The sequence below is a fragment of the Phaethon aethereus genome (genome assembly GCF_964289735.1).
Source record: "Phaethon aethereus genome assembly, chromosome: 4".
Classification (NCBI taxonomy): domain Eukaryota; kingdom Metazoa; phylum Chordata; class Aves; order Phaethontiformes; family Phaethontidae; genus Phaethon; species Phaethon aethereus.
The window spans coordinates 71,226,788-71,254,217 of NC_138578.1; the positions used below are offsets into that span (position 1 = coordinate 71,226,788).

The 27,430-nt window shown below is 39.8% G+C and overlaps 1 protein-coding gene across 1 annotated transcript in view; it reads right to left on the reverse strand.

Moving 5' to 3' along the window:
* Positions 1-6,321: 6,321 nt before the first annotated feature.
* EVC2 (EvC ciliary complex subunit 2) overlaps positions 6,322-27,430 on the reverse strand; it is a 78,110-nt gene continuing 57,001 nt past the window's right edge. Inside the window, exons 17-22 of the mRNA XM_081999439.1 lie at positions 20,936-21,163; positions 18,547-18,761; positions 17,074-17,161; positions 8,728-8,921; positions 7,757-7,858; positions 6,322-6,900 (exon numbers count right to left, since the gene is read on the reverse strand). Of these exons, the coding sequence (XP_081855565.1) occupies positions 6,627-6,900; positions 7,757-7,858; positions 8,728-8,921; positions 17,074-17,161; positions 18,547-18,761; positions 20,936-21,163 (1,101 nt within the window). The 3' untranslated portion in view covers positions 6,322-6,626. The remainder of the gene's footprint in view (positions 6,901-7,756; positions 7,859-8,727; positions 8,922-17,073; positions 17,162-18,546; positions 18,762-20,935; positions 21,164-27,430) is intronic.

Below are 27,430 nucleotides of genomic sequence, written 5' to 3' on the forward strand. Positions count from 1 at the left end.
TGGGGCAAGGGGGGAAATATTGTACGTGATTTATATGAATGATGAAAATTTCATGAAATCATGATATTGTACATGATTTACATGAAATGATGATAGCCTTTCCTATCAGTATAGGAAAGACTCTTCTGGACACCTCCAATCTCCTGCACTTGTCCACAGCTGGTGGAACTGTGCATTAGCTGGGCCGGAGGGTGAAGGGGGCTTGGGGGTACTTTTCTTGAAAGGCGTGTGCAGAAAAGCAGCGTGCAGTATCCCACCAAGACAGACTTGGCCCCTGGTAGCTCACCAGCTAACCACAAAGCTAGTCAGTGTTCATCAAACCATGGACTAACCATACAACTAAAGGGAAAACAAAAATAATAACAACAAAAAGGTAGGTATTCACTTGGATTTGAACCAGGCAGGGAGCATCACAATCTCCAACATTCATTCTCCTGGAAAAAAGGGAGGTTTAGGAAGGAAAACTGGGACAAAGCAGACTAGAGCCTGATCTCCCAGCTTTCAGGATAGAGGTATGTCTTTTTCACTGTTCCCTGGTGAAAAGCACGCATCAGAGAGACAAATCTTTTCATAGGGAAACAAGTCAATTTTTCTGTGAGAAAAACGTATCTTATACTTTTGGAAAAAAATACTGTGAAAAGAACTATTTTTATTAAAACTGTCACTGAACGACTCTGTTCATTCTCGTTTGAGAAACAGAGCATGGCAACATTTAATCATTATATAGGAGTTATAAAAAAGAAGATATTTTATATTGAAGATTTTGAGAATTTTTGCTCATTAGCAGAACAGATAATTGGTTAAAAATATTACAAGAAAGAATTTGTGGCATTCCTATTGTTTTAGACAGTCTGAAGACCTAAAAGAGTAGACTTTCAAAAACTGTTTCTAATTCCTGGTATCTCCTTGATATTCTCCAAGACATAAGGATAGGAAAGCAGAGATCCCTTTGAAAAAGATCACTTTTGATAATGCAACCCTGAATGACCCCGTTCCTACAGTATACGAAGAGCAATGAAAAACATCCTCCTGTGTATGCAATACACATAAAGGCCAATTTGCAGATACAGCCAAGATGGTAATTTTAGAGCGATGAATTACCAGTGATCAACAGCAAATGAATAAAAATCTGCTGGCAGACATGACCAGATTTAATTACTAATGATGGCCAAGCCATAAGCAGAACAAAAATATATTGGAAAAATCTGAAAATTATACATTTATCCCAATTAATACAGGCATTGCACATTTATCCATGCAAAATATTTTCTAATGGCCTTTCAATTTATACTCCTGAAAGTAATTTTTTACTCTTCTGAAACACTCCACATAGGGATATTTTTGTTCAGTTGAGTAACTACAAAACCATTCACATATTGTGACCAGATGTCATTCTCAACCACACAAAAATCAAGGACTAAAGCCTAAAACCAAAGCTCAAACTTACTAAGATCTGTCCTCAGATTCTGAGTGCTATTTTAGATTGGAATGATACCTGCCACTTCCAGATTTTAATTTATTTTCTTATTCAGCTATCTTCTTTCAAACAAAAGTGGATGAAAATACACAGCCTCTTTTCTGCAGGTAGCTTCTCTGGAATAATTGAAGAAGATGCTCCAAAGTTGACTTTTTAAAAATATAAGTCACGTCCCTGCATATATAACCAAATGCCTGTCTCCTGCTCTCCAGAGAACATCTGAACCTTGGGGAAAACAAACTGCTTTCAGTCAACATGGCCCTCAAGCTTCTTGATACAGCTGAGGTGGGAAAACGAACTGTGGTTTTATATACCAAGTAGAGACTGCTCAAATTCAGAGATGGGCATTATCAGTTCTCGTTAAGTGGTCCATTTATATCGCAGCTTGTCTGCAACACATTGGCCAGCGGTGAGCACACCGCACAGTCTCTCACAAGTGTTCAGCCTGACTTTCCTGCCTTGCCCCCTGTGAATGACAAGAAAACAGATGGAAAGAGAGCACTGCAGAGCTGAGCTGGTGGCCTTTGCCAGCCATTTTGCAGAAGAGGACTTGAGTGGAGAAGCAGAAGGCGGCAAAGGCTGGATCCTACCTGGAGCACTGGGCTGGGAAGATAATGTTCATCACTTGCACGATACCGCACGGCTGGTGCGAGTGTTCGTATGAACTCTCATACAGCTCTCAACAGCCTTTGACAATACAGCTTTTGTAATTCAGTAAGGAAAATAAGCTTTATGCTGGTACACCTATCTGCACCAGTTACAGCAGCGAAACATTTCGGCAAAGGGCAGAGGGGGAACTGGGTCAGCTGAGTGAGCGGACTTGGCATTCGGTGCTTTGAAAATCCTGCTGTCAGTCTTTCGGGAAGCGAGAGCTGCTCATGAAAGGCAGTGCAATTATTGGCACTGGCTTGTATTAAGATAACAGCATAAAAACTTAACGTTCCCCAGAAGAAATAAAGGTGTTAAAATAGCAGCTGGGTAAATACAAGATAATGAAAAAAGCAGCATGATTTCCCCAGGTTCAAATAAAGCAGACAAGTATTTTGCAGATTTGACCTTATTAAAGAGATGTTGTCATTTTAAAAATTAATCCAAACCCAAAACTATTACAGCAGTGAAGATAAAGTTACCTATTAAACATAACAATTAATTCCAGAAAAATGTCAATCCTTTTACATTTTTCTGTAGTGAAGTGCCAAGTCAATATATGTATTTTCACTTCGCTTTAAACTGATTGACTTTTTGACACAATGTTGATAGTCTCCTCCAAAACATCCAGTCAGTCATTCTTGGTATTAATTGTTCTTCATCAGGCTTAGAGTGTGTATTCTACTTTATTATACATTAATACATATTAGCAAGGACAGGGAAATGAAACAGAAACTTACTGTAGGAAATCTCAACTCACTTGTTTCATGGAAACATTTTCAGCTCAATCACTACAGAACATCCTGTGTACGTCTTCCCTACGATGTTTTTCACCATGTAGGATCTTTTTTATTAAAAAACCCAAACTTTAAAATGAAATCTTTTATTTAAAAGCTTGATCTTAGAGTTAAACTAAAGAACTGAATAAGCAACATGTCTTACATGCCAGTACAGTATCTGTATCTCTGATATGCCAAGCCAGAAATATGGCAAGGAGAATAAACAATCTTTTTAAATCTTATTCCTTCTAGAGGGAATTATGCAGGCTTCACACTATTATCTATGACACTGTGATTTTTGTTCCAACCTCTATTAAGAGATGTAGCAAACAATTTCATTACTTAAATTAATCAGACTTCAGTAAATGCTTTCATGAGGAAACTACAGCATACAACATGAGCAACAGGATCGTAATACGACACAGCAGAAAATTTGGTGAATAATTACTTAGTCCACTACAAATAGCCACACAGGTCCAGAAGCATATTGATACTGATTCTGTTTACATCTGTGGACGCTGAGGACCTTGACAATTTTAAACATTCCAGTAAGTGCCCATTTAATCTTAAAAGGACCAAAGTATCTTAAAATCATTTTCTTTGAGTCTTTACATGGGGCTAGCATTTTGTCCCTTACCGATGCATCCTTTTGACAAACACTACATGGTCCCTCATGAGGGATCACACCATGAGCAGAAAGCTGGACTAACGATAATGCTGAGGAGCCTGTGCACAACTAATAACCCTCCTGTAAATCCTGAACCGGGAGCCAGGTTGTGCCCAGGCAGTGCCCTGGGCATGAGAGGTGTGCTGTGGAGCGGGCGCAGACTGCAAACTAACATTACTTAAGTGCACGTTGAAGAAACTGTAACAAAAAGCTACAGTTTATTAATCCAGCATGGAGAATAATTTCTTCAATACATGATACCATTGCCAGTAAGTAAGTCAATCCACATTTTACTGTGTGGATTAAAGCATCACGGTCCAAGGACAGTTACTTTTGCCTGTTCTTTGCACATTTTGTCTCCCTGGTCAAAGGCTTCAGGTTGAGGGGAAACAACAGCTGCAATGGAGATGGGAGTACACTGTCAACAGTCAGGGACAAGATGGGAAGTAATGAACTTCTGGGGGAACACAGTTAATTGTGGCATTAATCAGAGGGTCCTTCATTTCCAGTACTTTCAATCTCACTAAAATGCGTTATATAGCCAGGTAGAAACCAAGAGGAAGAGTTGCTAACCAAGCACTTCAAAGAAGTCTCAAATCTACAACGAGCATGATATTAGCACCCTTTCCAGATACTTTTATCCTTTTAATTTGGCTACATCTGTTTAAAACAGGAGGTTCAGCCAGACTACAAGGTGTCCCTTTCTGATGTTAATTTAGTGAGAATGAAGAACAGTTTGCCCCATGTGGATCATGTTCAAAATCCTGAAGATTCTGACCTTACATTACTTATTTTATTGATGACTATGAAGACAAATGGGCTTAATTTGAATGGTTATCCAGCACACATTCCTTGGAAGACTTCAACTGTGAAATATGGATGCTAATACCTATGGCAGACACACAGAACTGCGCACACAACAGCTGGCCCTCCTATGCCCTCTGAATGACTCAAAGCTGAACATAAGTCAACTCTTCATTGAAGTGGGCTATTACCTAGGTAGTACTTCATTCATAAGGCACAAGAGATGTTAAGATCTGGGCATTTCTTTGAATATGTACTGCATGATATGAAACTGTTTCATAGCAAGGCATGACTTTCCCTGCTAGAATAGTTACAATCACTGAGCTGCTTCAAATTTGTGATAAGGTGAGCGAGAGTTACAAATCAGCTTTCTATTATTACACATATAGCTTATCTGTTAAGGATAATAAATTGACACTGCAATCAATATTCAGATGTTGCATTGTATTATTGTAACTGATTATAACTATTGGCCCAAATGTCTTCTCTGTGATCAGTACTGTAATTTCCCTTTTATATTATAACAGCCTAGAGTTTGGGCTCATAAGAAATCTTGAAAGAGCCTCACATTCAGGAGAGGGTACTTGACCTTTCACGCGCTCCCTGCAGCCCTAAGCACAGCTCAGGTTTTCCTACTTGCTTTTCTTGCACAGGGCCAAACCCCCTTCTGAAACACCCAAACCTCCTCCTCTACTGCTTTGACCCACCTTCAAGGTAGAACAGACCCTACCTTTACCTACCCAGGCCTTGGGGACGATATACCACACGCATTAAAATGTAGAGACTGATCTCCCACAGCCCTGATAGACTCCTCTTTCTGTGAGAGTGATGACTTCTATGAAAAGACTGAAGAATGCAATCAAAAAATAATTAGGATTATCAGGCTAATTACTGCATACATTTCTAATGCTAAGAGCGATATTAAACACTAATTGTTGTTTACTGTGGGACGAATATTTAAACTTGTCAAGAGAAGTGGGGAAAAAAAATAATTGTTTTTTTCCACTTGGAATAGATGCCAGCTGCAGACACTATTTTAATTTTTAAAATGAAAATTTTAATTTTTAAAACGAAATTGACACCCTATTAATACAAAGACACAGAAACTCCATACATGAAAAATTGCAAAATACATGATCACGGTACCCTCAGAACATAGCATTCAAATACAGTTCAAAAGACCACAAAACAGGCTTGAATATAATGAAATATTAATAAATATATGTGTTTCTTTAAATTAGCTTTTTCCTGTTCCTGCTTTCAGGGTTCATATTTACAGGCTTCTGTCAACTGGAAAAATTAACTCTTTTAAATGTAAAATGATATTCTCATTACTTTAGTGAAATCCAGGAATAAGAACTTCAAAAATACCCACCTAGAATTGTGACAGCTGGCAGCATTGCAGTCAAAAAAGCCCATTTACATTTTTCCCTTTTCTCCTGAGCAAATATGATGATATTGGTTCACCAAGAAAAAACTGCAACAGGTTGCAAATATTTAACACAATGTTGAACTGTAGCCACATTCATAGTTCAACTGAAGTAAGTTTAGAAACAACAGCGAAAAGCTGAAGTTACTGCAGGCTAAGTACGTGTATGCAGTGTATATTATGTACACATGTAAGGCTATGTACATACTTAGCCTTATGTACATATGTAAGGCTAAGTACATTTGCATATGCTGAAGATCTGGACTACAAGCTATCACTGTAGAACACAGACTTCAGAAGTAACATTCAAGCCTATTAAGAACACAACATTAATAAGTAGATTAGCCGGAATAACAGAAAATCAGAGAACAGAGGACTTGTGGGTCATCCACTTCATCTCTTCATATCATCTGCTATAGTACAGCTTATTACAAGTATATATAAATACAAGAATAGCAAATCAGTACTTACTTTATATAATAAATAACCTTTCTATATAAATTATGACAATATAGCTACAGTAAAATCAGTGCAAAAATGATCAAAATGTACTGAAGGAACACTGAGTCTTGCCTGCCAGAATGTGCATCTTAAATCACCCATATTTCATCTACTGCATCATACGCTGACAAAAATTAAAAAATGCACAATGCACAATGCTAGCTGCGCCACTCTAAAATTACATCTATTTACAATGTCAGACAAATGAGATTAAAACAGCGTACGTGTTATTTAAACTGCACGCTTCATTCTTTCTCATTATTTTACTGAATTTTAAGTAACTTCCTCTGTCCTAATTGATACTTTGAATGAAAGTCACCCTCACAAGTCTGTATTTGCACGAGCAGCCTTTTTGGAATTCAGAAAGTTCTTTTTCTTTTTCCTTGGAGAATTATGCAAAGACAGTATCGGATCACTTGGCTCACGGAACAAAAATACCTTCTCCCCTGTGTCTAATAGCTCTATGGCTTCGGCAGTTGCAGTGTTCAAAGGAGCAGGTGGATCAGACTGTTCCGTAGCAGGATTTGTAGGCAAACATCCAAGATGAATGAATGATGCTTTTTCCAAGAGGGTAAGTTGCTTCTTCTCTATCAAGCTACATTAATAAAAAAAATTGAATCGAAAAATGAAAACTTGCAGGAAAAAAAAAAGCATAACTTCTTATATCATATCCTGACATAGAAGTGGTGACTTTGGAAGCTAAAGAAAAATCATATTTCAACAACGAGAATTGTAATTTACATTCCAATGCCCAATAATTCGCATATCATTTGTACGGGGGCCTTATCAATGTCTATATAAATATCTGAGGGGTGGCTGTCAGGAGGATGGAGCCGGTCTTTTTTCAGTAGTGCCCAGTGACAGGATGAGGGGCAATGGGCATAAACTGCAGCACAGGAAGTTCCACCTCAACATGAGGAAAAACTTCTTTACTGTGAGGGTGACGGGGCACTGGAACAGGCTGCCCAGAGAGGCTGTGGAGTCTCCTTCTCTGGAGACCTTCCAAACCCGACTGGACGTGTTCCTGTGCAACCTGCCCTAGGTGATCCTGCCTTGGCAGGGGGGTTGGACCAGATGGTCTTCAGAGGTCCCTTCCAACCCCTACCAACCCCTACTATTCTGTGATTCTGTGATAATTTTATGACATACAAAACTGCATAGGGAAAGATAACCTTATAATAAATAACCATTGGGAAGATGGGCAATGTATATGAAAAATGTGTGAATTTTGTGGATATACAGAAAAATCTTTTTAGGCATTTACTATATACATACTACTTATTATGTGTAAATATGTTGTAGGAAACAAGCACCAAATAGCAGAACTGTGTTAGAAAATGCATATTTATGAACTTATTTTCTGATGTCTAACAGATATAAGAGGAACCTTTGGAGATGAAATTAAGTATAAAAAAAAAAATCATATATATTTCTTCCTGTTTTCTCCTTACCTGTCTTTTCCCTTGTTTAGAGAAGTGATGTTTTCCAAACTTCCGTTTATCAGATCTTGCCTTACTTTGTTCTCCAGTGCTTGCCACAACTCTTGACTCTTCCTGAAGGAGCAGGAAAAAAAAATTCCCAGCAGCAAATCTCCAAATATACACACTTTTCTCCCCTTTCTGATTTTAGCTACCAAACCCATGCCAGTAATCCCATGAATACAGTCAGTAATACCATGAACAGCCAGTAAGAGCGTTCAAGGATTTTTTGCTGTCCTGCCACTAATCATTTAAATCAGCTAAGATCACACCTCAGGGCATGGTCCCAAGGACCCTTATGTGCTCCTTGACAACTCACATCTGACAACTAGAGGCCCTGTGCTTTTTTTCTCCCCTTCCCATGTCATGGCAGGGAGCTGGGACAGCTGCACAGCTATCCAGCTGGTGTTAATGGGCATAAACTGGAGGGATGAAGGCTCTGGAAGACTACCTGTCTCTGAGTAAAGGGAAAAAGAAGGGCCACTTGGGGCTTTAGTAATGAAGTACAAAGGGACAGGCATCTGCAAGATTGAAACTTCCATAATTAAAAAGGAAGACCTCCTTTATACCTTTAGGAGCTGTAGACACCTGAAAACTGGTGTGCTATGAATATCATAAACACAAGAGGTTGGAAGGAAAATATTTCAACAGATTCCAATTAAACAGAAATTGATCAAAACAAGATTCATGAATCAATAAATTAGCCATTTAATTCATAAAATTCTAAAATTTATTAACTTGTTATCAACTAATTTATTATAGTTAAAATATTACACAGAATAAGGTAGCGGTTTCAAAGTATTCTTACCCCACAAAAATATTTCAAAAGGAAACTTATGCACCTGTGATTTTTTTCTATTGCTGTCAATCTGCTTGTCCAGCAAATACATATACAAAGCAATAATCTTCTCTTGCAATGGTCTACCACAAAATATCACACTTACCTTTTCTTACAGCTACCAGACTCATCTGCATTACTGTCGCTTTCAGCACCACCATCTGAATATTCACTGATGGAATCAAGGACGGAAAGGACCTCACTTTGTGAGCTGGAGGGCAGCAACAAATTCAGGATCCTGTGCAACATCCCCATTGGTGCCCTCGCCAGTTTAGCTAAATAACCTGCCAGGCGGAGCTCCTAGAGGATTAATGAGAAGACGACAGATAAATTAAGCATTAAAAATAAAGTGTTAGCAAATTTTAATTACTATCATTAAAGAATTACTCGTCATAGAAACAAAAATATTACTGAAAATCACATTAGTGGTGACAGTTTGGGTGTCAAACGGTCATAGCCCCTGTTCACTGTTTCTACCCAAACTGGCCCATATATATTATGGTTTTCCATTTCATTGTGGATATAGGCAATCTAAACGTTAAACAACCAGTTGATCATAGTGTACGTGCTTAGGGCACGTACTTGATGCCCTTCGGTCTGAAAAAAATCACAATGCAACCATATTCTAGCATGTAAGGGTTAGTTAATTTATGGATTGTACTATTATAAAGAAATCCTTTCAAGACAACAACAAAGTGATATGGCATTCCTTGGTCTGTAAAATTACAGGGGAGGGGAAAAAAAAAGTCTCTGAAACCTAATGACAACATTTGCATGTTGCCATGGTTGAGCACTTCATTGTTCAGTCTCTCTTAACACCAGATTCTGTGATAAACTCAGAGAACAGCTTGTAACATTTGTTAAGGGGTGAAGGAAACATCTGGTTTTGTTTTGGTGGTGCTTTTTTTCCCCCCTAATATCCTCTCTTTTTTGGCCCAAAGGTCAGTGGTAAAGCATATTCATATACCGTTCAAATAGACTAAGTTCAAATTTAGTTGTTCCTTAGACAATAGACCAGCCCCATTTCCCAATCCCCTCCAAACATCAAAATCCCGTTGTTATTTTCGACTCTTCTGTCAAAACTACTATGTCCCCAGGGCTGTTTCTGCAGATATCTCATGCATATCAAATATGAAAAGTCTACAAGATATTGAGAACTACATGGAAAGAAAAGAGTGGAGCAAATTAAAGCAAGTTAAATGCCTCAGAGGACACCAGAAAACACGCTGTTGTTGTAGTCTATTCAAACCATACGTGTATCTCAGGTAGCTGAAGTTAGGTAAGACGTTAGATGATGACTCATGACAGCTCAGTCACCTCAACTCTGTAGATGCAGGAGATAACTACTGTCGTGGTTTAACCCCAGCTGGCAACTAAGCCCCAGGCAGCTGCTCCCTCACTCCCCCACGGTGGGATGGGGGAGAGAATCAGAAGAATAAAAGTGAGAAAACTCGTGGGTTGAGATAAAGACAGTTCAATAGGTAAAGCAAAAGCCGCACACGCAATCAAAGCAAAGCAAGGAATCCATTCCCCACTCCCCATGGGCAGGTGGGTGTTCAGCCATCCCCAGAGAAGCAGGGCTGCATCACACATAACGGTTACTTGGGAAGACAGATGCCATAACTCTGAACATCCCCCCCTTCCTTCTTCTTCCCCCAGCTTTATATACTGAGCGTGACATTATATGGTATGGAATATCCCTTTGGTCAGTTGGGGTCAGCTGTTCCAGCTGTGTCCCCTCCCAGCTTCTTGTGCACCCCAAACCTACTCACTGGCAGGGTGGTGTGAGAAGCAGAAAAGGCCTTGACTCTGTGTAAGCACTGCTCAGCAATAACTAAAACATCCGTGTGTTACCACCACTATTTCCAGCACAAATCTTAAACACAACCCCATACTAGCTACTATGAAGAAAATTAACTCTATCCCAGCCAAAACCAGCACAATTACTCTTCTACTAAACACATACTTCTTAACAGTTGAATTAAGAGTAGTCAGGTTTGGAATTATAGTTGGAGTTATTGTACTGTTATACTTGCTGGGAAGAGAAATTTTGTTTTGTGTAGCTGCAGAGTAAATATGAATAGGTTTTATGGAATTTCAATAAAGTTATGTCCCGAAATATCTCTGGGCTACAATTTATACGAATAAACACAAAACCTCCAATGGTGTATCTAATGCATATTTACACAAATTAATTACTACTTCAGGGAATCTTATGAATAAAACATAAAGCACAGTCCCCCAAATATACACTGATCAGTTCATCCAGTTTTTCAAGTGCAGTGAGGTGACAGTGATGCTCTTAAATCTCTGTCTTCAAGATGTCAAAATCTGTAATTATCAAGGGTCATTGTTCACCTGCTAGGTTGGCAAGAGGACTGGGTACTGTGAAAATTATGACATATTCTGTTTCCAGGCATCTGTAATCTGCAAAACAATGTTTTTAACCTCTCAACTTGCAGAATACAGGCTATGCTGTTCAGAAGCTCTTTCACAATGTATCTGTGCCACAGAAACGTAACAACCATCACAGGAAGACAATTAAATTGCCATAATCCAAGGGGAAATGGTTAGCAACCTGCTGCACCACTTAGACACATACAAGTCTATGGGGCTGGACGGGATCCACCCAAGGGTACTGAGGGGGCTAGCGGAAGTGCTCACCAAGCCACTTTCAATCATTTCTCAGCAGCTTGGCTAACCAGCAAGGACCCAAGGGACTGGAGGTTAGAAAATGTGACGCTCATCTACAAGAAGGGCCAGAAGGAGAATCCTGGGAACCAAAGGCCTGCCAGTCTGACCTCTGTGCTGGGGAAGGTTATGGAGCAGATCATCTTGAGTGTCATCACATGGTACATACAGGACAACCAGGTCATCAGGCCCAGTCAGCAGGGGTTTATGAAAGATAGATCCTGCTTGACCAACTTGATCTCCTTCTGTGACAAGGTGACCTGCCTAGTGGATGAGGGAAAGGCTGTGGATTTTGTCTACCTAAGATTTAGTAAAGCCTTTGACACCATTTCCCACAGCATTCTCCTGCAGAAACTGGCTGCACATGGCTTGGAAGGCCATACTCTTTGCTGGGTAAAAAAAACATCTGAATGACCAAGCCAAAAGAGTTGTGGTGAATGGACTTAAAGCCAGTTGGCAGCTGGTCACAAGTGGTGTTCCCCAGGGCTCAGTTCTGGGGCCAGATCTCTCTAACATCTTCAACAATGATCTGGACAAGGGGATCGAGTGCTCCCTCAGTAAGTTTGCAGACAACACCAAATTGGGTGGGAGTGTTGATCTGCTGGAGGGTAGGAGGGCTCTGCAGAGGGGTCTGGACAGGCTGGATCGATGGGCAGAGGTCAACTGTATGGAGGTTCAACAAGGCCAAGTGCCAGGTCCTGCACTTGTGTCACAACAACCCCCTGCAACGCTACAGGCTTGGGGAGGAGTGGCTGGAGAGCTGCCCGGTGGAAAAGGACCTGGCGGTGCTGGTTGACAGCCAGTTGAACATGAGCTGGCAGTGTGCCCAGGTGGCGAAGAAGGCCAATGGCTTCCTGGCTTCTACCGGAAATAGTGCGGCCAGCAAGAATAGGGAAGTGATTGCACCCCTTACTCAGCACTAGTGAGGCCATACCTCGAATACTGTGTTCAGTTTTGGGTCCCTCACAACATGAAAGGCATTGAGGTGCTGAAGCATGTCCAGAGAAGGGCAATGAAGCTGGTGAAGAGTCTAGAGAACAAGTCCTATGAGGAGCGGCTGAGGGAACTGAGGTTGTTTAGCCTGGAGGAGGCTGAGGGGAGATCTTATCGCTCTGTGCAACTACCTGAAAGGAGGTTGTAGCAAGGTGGGCATCGGTCTCTTCTTCCAAGTAACAAGTAATAGGACAAGACCAAATGGCCTCAAGTTGCTCCAGGGGAAGTTTAGATCGGATATTACAAAAAATTTCTTCACCAAAAGGATTATCAAACATTGGAACAGGCTGCCCAGGGAAGTGATGGAGTCACCATTCCTGGAGGTATTTAAAAGACATGTAGATGTGGTGCTTAGGGAATGGTTTAGTGATGGACTTGGCAGTGTCAAGTTAACGGTTGGGCCTGATGATCTTAAAGGTCTTTTCCAACCTAAACAATTTTATGATTCTATAAACTGTCAACAACTTAAGCAACATGGTTTACCCATGCTGTACAAAAGCAATATCCAGCTTCTCCCCTCAGCCAAGTGGTATGGTCTTGAGGAATATTGAACAAGGAGCATCAGTATTTAATTATAAAACTTTCTAAGACCAAAACGAGACACAATAACGTGCAAAACCAGCATATTCCTCATTAGGCCTAGGCAGTCCAATGATAAATATGATTAACACTTCCAAAAGAAAAAAAAGAGCACTGACTTTGAAGTGAAATGCTAAGCAAAAAGCCAAGTTCTCTTGGGATAGGCTTCCCCTCAAAATGAATGATTAACAGCCAGCAGCAGCACTCAGCCACCGGGTTTGGCGTTCTTCCCTCCCAAAAGTCCCATACAGCTGCTTCAGCATTCATCTTAACATGCCACACATCTTCAATTTATGCCTTCATAAGGGAGATAGATGCAGAGGTTCTATCAGAGACAACCAAACTGAAGAGCAGCAGTAAAACATTTCACAACATCCTTTGCAAGGTAAGAACTCTTCTGCTGAGCAGCTGGCTTGTTACATGCATCTTCTTCCTACCCTTCTATGCCCAGGAATATGGCAAGCTAAGAACCACAGTACGAGATTAATGCAGTCTTCGTGCTCTCTTTTAAGTGTTCCCACTTAGCAGCAACTGTTTTTACCAGCCTATGAAATTGTTAAATAAGCACTGTACAAGATCTCTTCAATTAGTCACTGCAAGGCAATAGCAGATTTAAAAGCATTGAAATTAAGCTATGATAATGGTCTCAGTAGTGCTAATCTGGAGGACTTGCCAATGTGACACCCATCTACAAGAAAGGCCGGAAGGAGGATCCTGGGAACTACAGGCCTGTCAGCCTGACCTCTGTACCAGGGAAGATTATGGAGCAGTTGGTCTTGAGAGTGCTCACAGGGCATCTGCAGGACAACCAAGGGCTCAGGCCCAACCAGCATGGGTTCATGAAAGGCAGGTCCTGCTTGACCAACCTGATCTCCTTCTATGACCAGGTGACCCGCCTAGTGGATGAGGGAAAGACTGTGGATGTTGTCTGCCTGGACTTTAGTAAAGCCTTTGACAGCGTCTCCCACAGCGTTCTCCTGGAGAAGCTGGCGGCTCGTGGCTTAGACGGGTTTACTCTTCGCTGGGTGAGGAACTGGCTGGATGGCCGAGCCCAGAGAGTTGTGGTGAATGGCGTTAAATCCGGCTGGCGGCCGGTCACAAGTGGTGTTCCCCAGGGCTCGGTTCTGGGACCAGTCTTGTTCAATATCTTTATTGATGATCTGGATGAGGGAATCGAGTGCTCCCTCAGTAAGTTTGCAGATGACACCAAGTTGGGTGGGAGTGTTGATCTGCTGGAGGGTAGGAGGGCTCTGCAGAGGGATCTGGACAGGCTGGATCGATGGGCAGAGGACAACTGCATGAGGTTTAATAAGGCCAAGTGCAGGGTCCTGCACTTTGGCCACAACAAACCCATGCAACGCTACAAGCTTGGGGAGGAGTGGCTGGAGAGCAGCCCGGCGGGAAGGGACCTGGGGGTGCTGGTTGACAGCCAGCTGAACATGAGCCGGAAGTGTGCCCAGGTGGCCAAGAAGGCCAACAGCGTCCTGGCCTGCATCAGAAATAGTGTGGCCAGCAGGAGTAGGGAAGTGATTGTGCCCCTGTACTCGGCACTGATGAGGCCACACCTTGAATACTGTGCTCAGTTTTGGGCCCCTCACTACAAGAAGGATGTTGAGGTGCTGGAGCGTGTCCAGAGAAGGGCAACGAAGCTGGTGAGGGGTCTGGAGCACAAGTCTTCTGAGGAGCGGCTGAGGGAACTGGGGTTGTTTAGTCTGGAGAAGAGGAGGCTGAGGGGAGACCTTATCGCTCTCTACAACTACCTGAAAGGGGGTTGTGGTGACGAGGGTGTTGGTCTCTTCTCCCAAGTAACTAGTGATAAGACAAGAGGAAATGGCCTCAAGTTGCCCCAGGGGAGGTTTAGATTGGATATTAGGAAAAATTTCTTCACTGAGAGAGTGGTCAGGCACTGGAACAGGCTGCCCAGGGAGGTGGTGGAGTCGCCATCTCTGGAAGTGTTCAAAAAACGTGTGGATGTGGCGCTTCAGGACATGGTTTAGGTGACATGGTGGCGCTGGATTAATGGTTGGACTTGATGATCTTAAAGGTCCTTTCCAACCTAGTGATTCTGTGACTTGGTCTGTGCTGTTTATAACTTTTGTAATGGCCAGCATTTCTGGGTGCAGCATATTTTGTCAGATAAATATATAATGAGCTAGGAAAAAACAAAAAAAACCCCCAACAGTATAAAAAGAATTCACGTGACTATGGCCCACTGAGACCAATCACTTAAAGCACAGTAGTACAGGAAAAGATCAGCAAAGCCCAAAAGACCTTTCAAAGCTTTTCAGTTTTTCTATGTGTTCTGATGTTTATTTTCCACTTATTTTGAATGGAGTTTATTTTATCCAAGACTTGTATTTATCATATTCAAGCTGTATCTGAAGCACTGTATGTTTCAGCAAAATATTCCCACAGGCCTGTATAAGCTTACCTGTTTTACAAAAAAAAAAAAAAACCAACAACAACAAAAAACAAACAAACAAAAAAAAACCACACAAAAAAAAAAGAAAGGAATGTTGAACAGGATAAAAGATCATCCCTTCTCCTAGCAAAATGTTCTGAAATCTTGAGCTACTACACAAACTGCAACCAAAAATGGGCAAATAAAGCCTCAAATTTAATATCACCTCTGAAAAGCACTATAGCTGTCCCTGCTCACACCACCGTTCCATGACTTAACAGATAACTGAAAATTGTGGGTGACTGCCTCATCAGCATTACACAAGTTATTTTAAAGGAGCATAAATGGATACATAAAAAGTTTACAGCTATAAAGAAATAATCAGATTAAAAGTCACCATCATGTGAATATTTACATCATTAGCACCCTACAAAGGCCTGCAGCAGAAATTTTTAGCAGTGTGAGCAGGATACCATTTCTGTGAAGTCCCAATAAAATGCTAGGGTCAATATGTGCAGCAGGCCACGGGGGCAGAAAACAGTGAGAAGGAACTGAAGGCTGAAACAGAATTCAGCAGTTCCTGACAGCCACATCCGCTTACAATATCCCAAACTGTCAAGGCCAACAGGGTAGCAAGCCGGTTTGAAAAAACACACAGTTGCAACAGAAGGCAGGGGGGAAATCAAAGACAAAAATAATAACAGTAATACTAGAAAAACCTGCAAACTCTAAGGGAACACACAGATTGGATTTAAAACTGGAAGGCTAGTAATGCCACTCATGACCTCCTCAGCAAACACTTTCAAATGTTACACTCTGCAAGACACTCCAGAATGTTTTTTTGATGTTTATATTATGCCCAGAGGATAGGATGCTCTTGGAAAGTGTTAAGATGAGGTTTGAATTTCCACTCTGCCTGACTGAATTCATTAGCACAAAGTGAGAACTTCCATTCCAGGACAGCACCTTAGCCATTAGGTTGCCAGATATTCACAGCTAAGTTTCTTCCAGCGAGGCTCGCGGAAGGACTCGGGCAAAGCTGAGAGTGAGTGGTCGCTCCTTGGCTTGCTGGCCTCTGATGCTCCCAATTTATGATACACGTGACTTCAACCACACTTGTCCCCGAGAGGCAAGAGGCAAGATACCTGGGATGCAAAAAGCTGCAACACTGATTCTCTCTGACACTAGCTAGATATCTCAACCAAGGCCTGCAGATAAAACTTGAGGACAGCAGTGATTCCTTTTTAATGCCTTTCGTGGGACTGACAGGCAGCCAACAGATTGCAAATTATGTGAAGATGTTATGCTCTTTTTGAAAAGGAGTAATGCTACTAGAAAAAAATGTAATTAGCAGTCCTTCTATCATTAAGTTTTGTAACTTAATCTAAACTTCTATCATTAAGTTTGTAACACAACCAATGCAAATCATTCCTAACACTGATTAAAACCTAAACAAAACTCTTGTCTCATTACATGAAAATCAGACTGTAAATCTGCCTGTAAACCAGAAACTCAGGCAATTTAGTTCTCCACAGAATGAAATGCAACAGGACAATCCCCTGAAGGGATTTGAAAAGAAGTATAACTCAGTAAAATTCAAAATGTTTTCAGTAGGTCAGAATTAACTGAAGTGAATGATAATACAGGCTGCAAACACCAGAACTGGTAGTGACTATTAGCAGACTGTCACACCAAATACATCTGTAACGGTTCCCAAAAAAGAAGAAAAGCTGATTCCAGATACATCTGAAATTTAAACCTGGAAGCTTTGTTCAATTTCACGCTTACCTGACTATAAAGTGCCAAAAATGCATCCATTTCTATGTTTTCCAGGAGATCTTCAAGCACCACACAATTCCATTGCTCATCTCTCAAGCTGAAGTGAAAGACAGAATTAACATTGAAATCTTCCCAGGCACAAGGACTGCATTATAGGAAACAGTATCTGGATGTTGTCCATTCAGGAAGTGCATCTTTCTGTCAGCGAAGCTGGGTGAGCAGCATAACTTCTAAAATAAGCCAACTTCTCCTCCCTTCTTCCCTGAACCACCAAGCAAACATCAGAGCAGAATCTAAGGCTATGCTTTTGCACACAATTCAAATCCGAAATCGCTCCAAAGCAACAGGATTCAACCTGTCCCCATCCTCTTCTTTAAATGTCATCACCACACTTTGTGGATCTTTTTGTTGCTGGAATATAACAAAAAAGTTAACTTCCTCACTACTGGACCAAATCATGAAGCCATCCTCATGTCATTTGGGAAAAGTACAAAACTTGTTTCTTCCATTAAGCTTTCAGGTAAAGACTAGTTTGCAGCTTCTTTGAAGGCTTTGCTGATGTATCTCTACAGTAGTATCCACAAGCCAGTAACCTATCTGCTCTTTTTGCAACAGGAGAGTTGTTAATCTACATTGAGTACAGCTCCAGCCCTTTCAGAATTAAAAGGGACTTAAGAGTGCAGTAACTCCACTCAAAGCCTATCAAAGCCATTTTTATTACATTGTTTCACAGAAAACCCTCTTTGTAATGGAAAGCACCCTCTCAGGGTGAACCTTGAAATGCATCAGGCTTTTAATACTGCGCAATACACATAGAAATGTAATTTCTAACTCCTGCAACCCTAATGAATGTAATACAGTATTTTGCAATTGTGCACATTTTCACCCATTTTTGCCTGGCAACCTTCATGACAAGACAGATATTTTTATATACATCCCAAAAGGCACTTTTTTTTTGGTCACTGATATCTTTACTTAAAAACTGGCCAGAGAAAAGCGAAATTGAGCCTGTCTCAGAAGAATTTATATATGCCATCAAAAACGATTGCGTGACAGAGAATTCAGTCTACAGTGTGACAGTGGCGATGGAAATTCAATTCAAATTGTCTCAGCTACCTCCTCTGACCCCAGCAGATCAGGTTTCATTGATGTCCCTACCTATCTTCTTGGGAGACAAAGGCACAGGATTAAAATTCTTTTCCTCCTTGCTGCTTCCACTGTCCCCATCAAGAAATGGTGACTGCCATGCAACACATCACAATCTATATGTAACTAAGTTGTTATTATTTCATGTTTCTTATTTCAATATTCGCAAGACTCCTCAGTTATGCTCTGGGCCACATCACAAAAATGCACTGTTCAAACATTGATGTATAGTCCTTCCCCAACAAAGTACAACTTTTAGCCTGCTGTTCCTCTGTGATATTTTATGGTCTATAAGGACTGCAGTAACTTAGTAAAATCTGAGACCAAAGAACTTACCTTTGCTGGTGCAGATTTATAAATTGCCTACATTTATTCATGGCCTGTCTTAGCAGAACTGTCACCTGTCTGTCTGCATGCATTTCCACGGCCTCACTTGAAAGACCCAATCCATCCGGAGTCCACCTCTGCCTATTCATTAGATGCTGCTGCTGCTGAGCTGATTCTTTATGCAACATCTCATACTCCAGCTTCCTGTCAAGTTCTTCAATCTCCTAAAGGTTGAAAACATGCAATGATAAAAAGTCATAATTTAACATGGAAGAACAAATTTCATTTGGAGTGAGAAAAAAGATGCTATCAGACTTTCTGATGTTAGTTTATTCATTTCTTATTCTACCCAGCCACTTGCAGTCATTCTACTTTCCAATTCATTGCACGGCATCAGTAAATATGACTTGCACGCTATTAATATCAGAACAATGCCAAAAGATATGAGTCAATTTTCATTGTGTTAAGGGTCAGTGCTCTCTGAAACCTTCCACTGTAGAGGACATCTAGAACGTACGCTACCAGCATGGCTGAGATACAAACAGAAGAATGGCACTATTGGAATTCATCTAGAAGCTGCAAAAGCCACTGAAACTCAGAGTTTTAGTTATGCTGAATCAACAGCTAATATCAAAGAGGTTTGAAGTTAAAAGACAATAATTCACATTTAGTGTGATAAAATTACGGTTAAAATACAATGCTTTAAAAATAAAAGGTTTAAAACCCTAAGTCTTAAGTGGACTGGATCCCTTATGCCAAAGATCTCTCTTTGGTCAAAGAGTCAAACTAGATATCAGAAGTAAGGCTTCATATTCTAGTTTTCCAATGTCATTGTTGTCTGACCTGAAGCTTTAAGTTGCTTAATATCTCAGTGCCCTACTTCCCAACCTGTACCTTGGAGAAAATGCTGAATTTTCACCTATTCCTCCATCTCATCAGCTGGATTCAGACTACAGATGCATTGGAGCACGGTGTCTCCAAGTAAGCATCTGTTCCCTGGTCAGCAAGATTTGACATCGGAGCTTAGCTCCACTCTCCTAACACCAAAAACGAGTATTAACTTGTTATCTCTAAGGGGATGAAGCAATTTCACATATAGCCAGATGTGTTTGTTTCACTGATTGGCAAAACTATTAGGGAATCCTGTGTAATCTGATATATTTGTTTTAAAGTAACAGGTGTTAAAACATGCCTGCTGCTGGGACAAAAGAGTTGGACAAAAAACAGAAGAGAGATTGGGTCACCATGAAGCAATCCCTCTAAACCAAGTCCAACAGGCACTTTAAATAATGCCTAAAACAATATTTTTCCCCAAAATAGGACTCAAATCAGTTTTTGCACTTTGGATAAAGAATCCAGTGTTAGCTACTCTAGGTCTCTTCTGCCTCTCCTTCAATCCTTTTTCTTCATCTGTTCAAGGACACAGAAGCCAAAAGCAACCTCTTTGCAGATCCCCCTTACACTTACTGCATAAAAGGCAATAATTCCAGACTAAATTATTTTTAATACTCAGTCTACATACAATTTTCACTATTTCCTACAGATTGAATAAAAATTTAAGCAAAACTAGAAGCATATAAGCAATCTAACTGCCATTCTAAGAGAAACTCTGTAGAGACGACAGCATTAAAATTTAACCAGGATTTTTCACAGCAATAGCTGTCTAATGATGCCCTCTAGCAAAGAGGTTTTGCTCTTAAAAACCCATTTCGTTTGTTCTACTCTAGTGCTCTCCCAAGCCTCACTTGGACGGCTGCAAATAGCAGATGAAAAAAAAAATCCTTATGAATACAGAGCACTGAAGTATTAAAAAGGGATTAGAAAACTGGCACATACTAAGTATGTAATAAATACAATGAAGGGAAGAGGCCTTTCCAAAGTTTCTACTATTTAAACTGCATGAGCCTGTGTGAAGGGAGATAGACAGATAGAAGGCTGTACAGATAATCTTTAAAAACTTGATGACTGAAGCTTATCGTGTAGTTACAGATTTTATCATATGGATAGCACTATAACATGAACAATTTCGTAACACAGTCATGACAATTTACACACTATCCCAGTCATGACTCACAATCACTTCCCAATTGTCTTCCTTGCAATCAATAAAACTTTAATATTTAATTAGCCACCAAAATACTGCTCTTTGTGACTGTAGATCTCTGGATGCTCCTATGATAAAAATAAGTAACACCACCACACAATCTTCCCTGGCTCTAATACTTTCCTTCTCTCTATTTTTTTAACTGAGTGCATTGAAGTGTACATAATCACAGAAATTAAAGGCTGGACCACCAGGAGCTGCAAACCAGCCCAGCTAAATCAAAGTCAAATAAGCTACTGCGATAGTTGCTGTCTTCTAACAGCAATTTTTCCTTTTCACACCTTCATTACTTACAGGATTATGTGCTTCTAAAATCTGAATGCATTCCAGTTTTGACAGGGTTTTTGACATGTTCAGTTGTTCAAAGAGCAAAGCTTGTACACTTATGATAGCGGTATACAGCTCCAACATTTTGGATTTTTTAACAGCCTTTTGAAAGGCTGAAGAAGCAATATATTCTCCAAGTTTATTTTCCAGATCGCGCAGCCAACGCTCTTTCTCAAGCAGCAACTCGTACTTAACCTAAAAAATAGCAAAACACAAAAGGTAACAAAATTAACAGAAAACCTTACATGCATGCTTATAGTTTTACTACTCTGTAGTTAACAAGCAGGATTAAAGCAGCAAAGAAATCAATGCTATTATTTTATAATGTAGTACGTTGTTTTAAAGAGTGCTTTTAACATTAAATTCCAAGCTTTTACTGTGTTTAAGAGATAAAAAAAATTACAGCAAGATCAGATATTTCAAAGACCTCAGACTTTGTTTCAGAGTAGCCATAACTTTAATATTAAATACTAACCTAAAACTGGGGGTCTATGTAATTTTTAATATAATAAAAGTAAAAATTAAAAATATAAATAAACCTATCCCTACTTATGCGATTGGCTAAACGGGAAGATAAAATACATCCTTCTGTTTAGCAAAAATACAAAAATTTATAGAAAGACTGTATTTAGTTTCAAATTGGCAAGCATCAGTTAATATCGACCAATAAAATTCAACCCACTGTTCTTTAAGGAAATTATCAAAAACCCTCATATGAAACAAAGTTAAACTGTGAATCAAGAGTCTACTGGTAATGGATTTCCAACAAGATTAAAACTGGATTGAATGGACATCAAACAGGATTAAATCAAAATGATTTAACTCAGTAACTATGTTGCTGCCACACATCTGATGGAACATCCACAGAAACTATCCAAGGGCGAAAGGGCAAGCATGGCATGTGCAAGCACACAGTCAAATGCAACGCGATTGATGAACTCCCCATGCTACACCACTGACATTCACAGCCAGTGATATTGCCGCTGTGACCATTTTTCCACAGGGCAATGTGGATAGTAGTCAGCTGCAGGTATCCTCTTTAGATGCTTCCATCTGAGCTCGTCACTCTAAGCTCCCTTTATAGTCAAAGGAAAGGAAAAGGTACATCTCAGTATGTTCCGTATTCCACTGACAGGTAAGTATGGATGGCTGGCCACAGTGCCTATCTAACATTTTGGTAGCTGAATCCTCAAAGACAGTAAATAATTATCAGTTTGGTTTTATTCTCTCTCACTGGATTATCCACATGGGCCCAAAAGTTGGATTGTAAGCGAGAGAAGATACAGACAGAAAGCACATGCTACCATGAGAGCGCCAACTCCACTACTTCATGTTGATACCAACTGCTGCATTACACACTGGATTTAGAATATAGCTAGGCACAGAAACATCCCATCTGTATACTTGCTGGGTATCAAAGTGCAGGGTTTTCCTCACTCCCATCTCTAAATTCTCTTTTAGTCCTGACATACCGAATCTGATAGGTTTCACAGCATACCAAAAAAAAAAAAGTTTTCAGAAATCAGCTTTTTCCTAAGTTTCCAGTATTAGGTATTTTAACAGCAATGCTCAAGTAATTACTCCCTGTGACAGAATAGAAGAACCACAGTCAAAGGAGGCATCTCAAAACCTTTTAAGTAAGTTTTGGTTAAGTTTACTATCACTGTGGCACCTGACAGCAGGTACTTACATTTGCATGCTATTGGAAAGTATTTATTCCATCAAGTTTGGCCTCTCTCTCTTAAAAAACAGACAGAGATGAACATCCCTATTTAATGGAGACACCTTCATGGTTAGTATCTCAGCATGGTAGGCATCCTATACCATCCATGTGGTATACCTTTATACATGCAGTCTTAACCTCTCTACAGTTTTACCAGTCTATAAAATAAGAATAAACATCAATAGTATTTGCCCTGCAAGCATGAACGATAATGCTGTAAAGGTCGACTGCAGTCTTTAGGCCCTGTATGACTTCCCATTGGCACAAGACCCGATTTTGCCCCTCAGAATATCTTTGCACTAATAGCAATGGTATGTGCTCAAGACATTGAGACCTTATTAGCTTTCCATTCATGCTAATCAGAATTATACATTGACTCTATTTATGATAGCTCTAAAGGAGCATTTAAGGAGACTTCCAAGTTTTTACATCCCTAAGGTGATAAATACGTAACATTATGCCCATGAATTTTCTCTGCAAATTTTATTGATAAGGGACCTGCTAAGAGTGATTGTGTATCACGCCAATTCTATCAACCAGTAGATAGAACTAAATTTGAAATGTGATTTGGAACCACATATGCTTGTGATATTCTCATTCATGCTCAAGTGATATTCTCCAAAGTCTCCATTATGTCATCTGGAAGTGTCCTTGAATGCAAGAAGAGATGGAAGGTCACCCTCAGGAAATATCTCCTACTAATGTGAATTAAGCCAATTACAACACAAGAGTTAGAAATCATTCTACAGACATAAAGTAGAGGCAAGATTCATTCTCCTGATATCTTTAACAAATCTCCATCTTAAAAGACAGACATTGTCTCTCAACACCTAACAAAATCTAACAAATCAATCTTGAATAATGTAGATGTGTGACATTAAACAATAAGTAAGCATATGGGTTATAGACAAACATATAGGATATTTGAGTTAGGAGGAGAATTCAACTCAGAGATCATACCAGAAATACTGTAACAAAAATGCTAAAAACTAAGCTGTTATTTCTGAACATGGGAGGCAGAGATCTCCAGTGAAAAGCAAAAGAGATAGCCAAAATAGAGAGTTTATGGTAAAAGAGCTGAGCTGCATCCTAGTACGTGTTCAAAAAAAGTAGATGACGTTTGCCTTCGGATAGATCCAGAAATATCCATTGCTTGTTTCTATGTTTCAGTAGGAAACAAGTCAATAATAACAACAACAGTTTTTCATATCTACCTTCTACATTCTTTGCAGGCAAGCAAGAAACCTATTAAAGTGAATTTGAGGCCTTTTGTTTTCTGTAGAATGCTTTTTAGTGAAAAGCAAATAGCTTTAGCATCTCCTGTTTAAGCTCACAGTCCAGCAGTTCACAGGCATTTGAAGGTGTACAATATACTCTGGCAGCATTGATCAGAAATCAAAGATAAAAACTTCCATAGAACATTCTACAAGTCATAACTTTGATATAGATTGCACAAGAAAGTCAAACCCACCCTAACTCAGGGGTTTTTGGGGGGGTTTGTTTTGCTGGTTTGGTTTATTTATCTTGTCAAAGCAAATTTACTTTCAAAATCCAAAGTGTTATTTCAAGATACTCTTATGAGCCAGTGACATAAGACTAAGGCCTAGAAGTAAGACTATTTAATGCCTCAGTGCCAAAGCAAATATTTAAAACAAAAATAATAACAACAAAGATAAAATCTTTCTTCAAAAGCCTGTACACAAGACTGATTTCTCAAATAAGACTCAAAGCAATTTTCAGAGCTGTATGGTCTTGCTGTCCAATTTAAGATCTCAGTTGTGAAGTCTCCATTGACTTGCCCTCACCCTTCTTTTCATGAGTGAAAGTTGTTGCGCTCCTAGGTGATTCTTAAAGAGATGATGGAATGGAAGCGAGTCCTTAACAGTAAAACAGACAGGCTAACAAATATCAGGAGAAATGGCTTTTAAGGAAGGCAAGGAACTTATCAGCCAGCCACTTAATACTTCGCTAACAACAGCTGCTATCTAGCAAGGTGTTCAGGGAGACGTGTCACTGCAGCAGACATCACTTTAAGGGGCAATTCATGTTAGAAATGAACCAAGTTGGACAGCTAACTCCACAAGTCACCTTCCAAAACTTTGGCAACATTGAGTTTTGAGTTTACCTAAAAGCAGGAAAACAAAGATGGATGAGAAAAACCATTGTTTCTGTTGCAAGAGACTAAATGATTTATATTATGATTTTCATTACAATAGCACCTATTCAAGGAATGTGAAAAAAAAAATTCAAGCAGACCTGCCTGACTAGAAGTAAATAGGTCCATTTTCAAAAGACTAATGCTTCAGAGTCTATGTGATGCTCCCTATTCAATGTATTAGGGCAGCTTCTTAGCTAATAGAAATTACTACAACACTACTAGTTTGAATGAGTTATGACAACATACATACGCTGAGAAGCTGGTCCTTTTTTTCCACCTTTTATTTACATGTCTAAGATACTGCCTGCCAGAATACACACATTTTTACCACGTCTCAAGAAAGGGGAAGATATATGCTTGAGGTATTATTTGTTTTATATGACACAAAATTAGTAAGTAACATCCGAAAGCTGCCTTTGTGGTTTAGGAACAGGATGTGCAATAAACCTTTAAAAATGCAGATCAAAAAATTACACAGAGTATTTTGACAGGTGTGTGCAAACAACTGAATTTAAAGTTCGCTGTTTTCTTCACAGGAGGCTCAGTTTCAGACACAAGGATTTTAAATGAATTATACATATATGAAATTTGGGGCTGGCTGGCTGAATGAATATTGAATGGATGAATGAGTAAATGAATGATCACCTTTAGTGTAAGTTTGAACCCATTAAAATAAATAATGAATAAGGATGGAAATGTAGTTTGACATCTCAAGTTCACTTACAAGGAGACACAAGATATTTTAATTGTAGCTGAATTCAAAGGCAAAAGAGATGCCATCGATGACAGAAAAACTTACACTTTTGTGAACCACTTCAAGTAACAGGGGCTTTATATGATACTCCATGAATCGTTAAGATTTAAAGTCCAAACTGCAAAAACAGATACTATTTGCATATTACTAAGTACAAAGCCATATGTTAAGCATGCTCAAATATGAGGGATGGAACACCTGTCCTATGAAGAAAGGCTGAGAGAGTTGGGGTGGTTCAGCCTGGAGAAGAGAAGGCTCTGGGGAGACCTTATTGCAGCCTTCCAGTACTTAAAGGGGGCTTATGAGAAGGATGAGGACAGACTTTTAGCAGGGCCTGTTGGGATAGGACAAGGGGTAATGGTCTTAAACTAAAAGAGGGTAGACTTAGACTGGATATAAGGAAGAAATGTTTCACAATAGAGGGTGGTGAAACACTGGCAGAGGTTACCCAGAGAGCTGGTAGATGCCCCATCCCTGGAAACATTCCAGGTCAGGTTGGACAGGGCTTGGAGCAACCTGCTCTAGTTGAAGGTGTCCCTGCTCATTGCAGGGGGGTTGGATTAGATGGCCTTTAAAGCTCCCTTCCAACCCAAACTATTTTATGATTCTACGGGAATGATGTTCAGCTTTATGATTCAGCATCTATTCAACACTATAGCATAAATTAACGGCTCTTAACCCAACAAAATGTTGCATTACTCAACTAGTACTACTATCTACCCCTAGCCACCTGAGTTTCTTTCTGCCTCTTGTCAGCTCTGCAAACAGAAACACATTTGTGAAAATCAAAGCTTGCAAGTAGACCTGACTTCAGAGTGACATACACGGTGATTTCTGTAGAAGGTGGATCAAATATTGACTACAAACTAAATTAGAAACTAGTTATAAACTAATATCCCCTAAGTAATATTCTTGAAGTCTTTCATCATACCAAACTGATATTCTTGAATATTCCCCCTCCTAACTAATATTCTTGAAGTCTTTTATCATACCAAACAGAAAACTGTCAAATACTGTTTGACATATATGATTTAACATAGTATTATTAGAGTGTCAAACTACTTTGGTTATGATGAATCCACTCCCCTAGGTCTGAACATTTGCTGCTGATTCCACCTGAAATATACAAACTACACAAAAAATTGTCAGTGCTGTAAATGCACTATGATGAGTCCGTTGCTAGAAAGCACTGACTTCTAAATTCCGTATTTAGTTCAGACTAATTGCTAACTAATGGTGTCTCAGTCCTAAATATTACAAACAAATGGAATAATCAGAAAATGTACTTGATTACCTGCAACCCCAAAGACATTTCTCATGCAAGTATTATTATTGGATTTTTAAAGCCCAGCAGGGAAAACAGGCTACAGAATGCCAGTATTTTTAAGACTGTATTTCTTTCGAGATAGGTAACCACTATTTCAGAAAGGAACAGCTACTTCCTCACACACAAGACAGCTCAAAACAGCTAGGAAACACAAAAGAAGTAGATATGGTTTGCTTTTGAAGGTTTTCACAGAGAGGTCAATGATACTCTCAGGTGCTCCAAGATTAGGCTTCAAACTTCTTGTTGTGGCCTCCCAGCTCACTACCACATGGCTAGGAGTTGTTCTCTGTCATGCCTATTTTACAGCATTACAAAACACATCCCTAAAGCATTAGCTGGAAACCATTTTACAGCCATCCTGTACTGAGAAAGAACCCACAATACAGCATGAAGTCTGCAGCAGCGAAGGCAGGAGAAAGAGAGAACTGTATTGCTCCATCACCCTGTCTGCCTGCCTTGAACTGGCTGTGCAACTTCAGATGGTTAATTTTGAGCGAGAT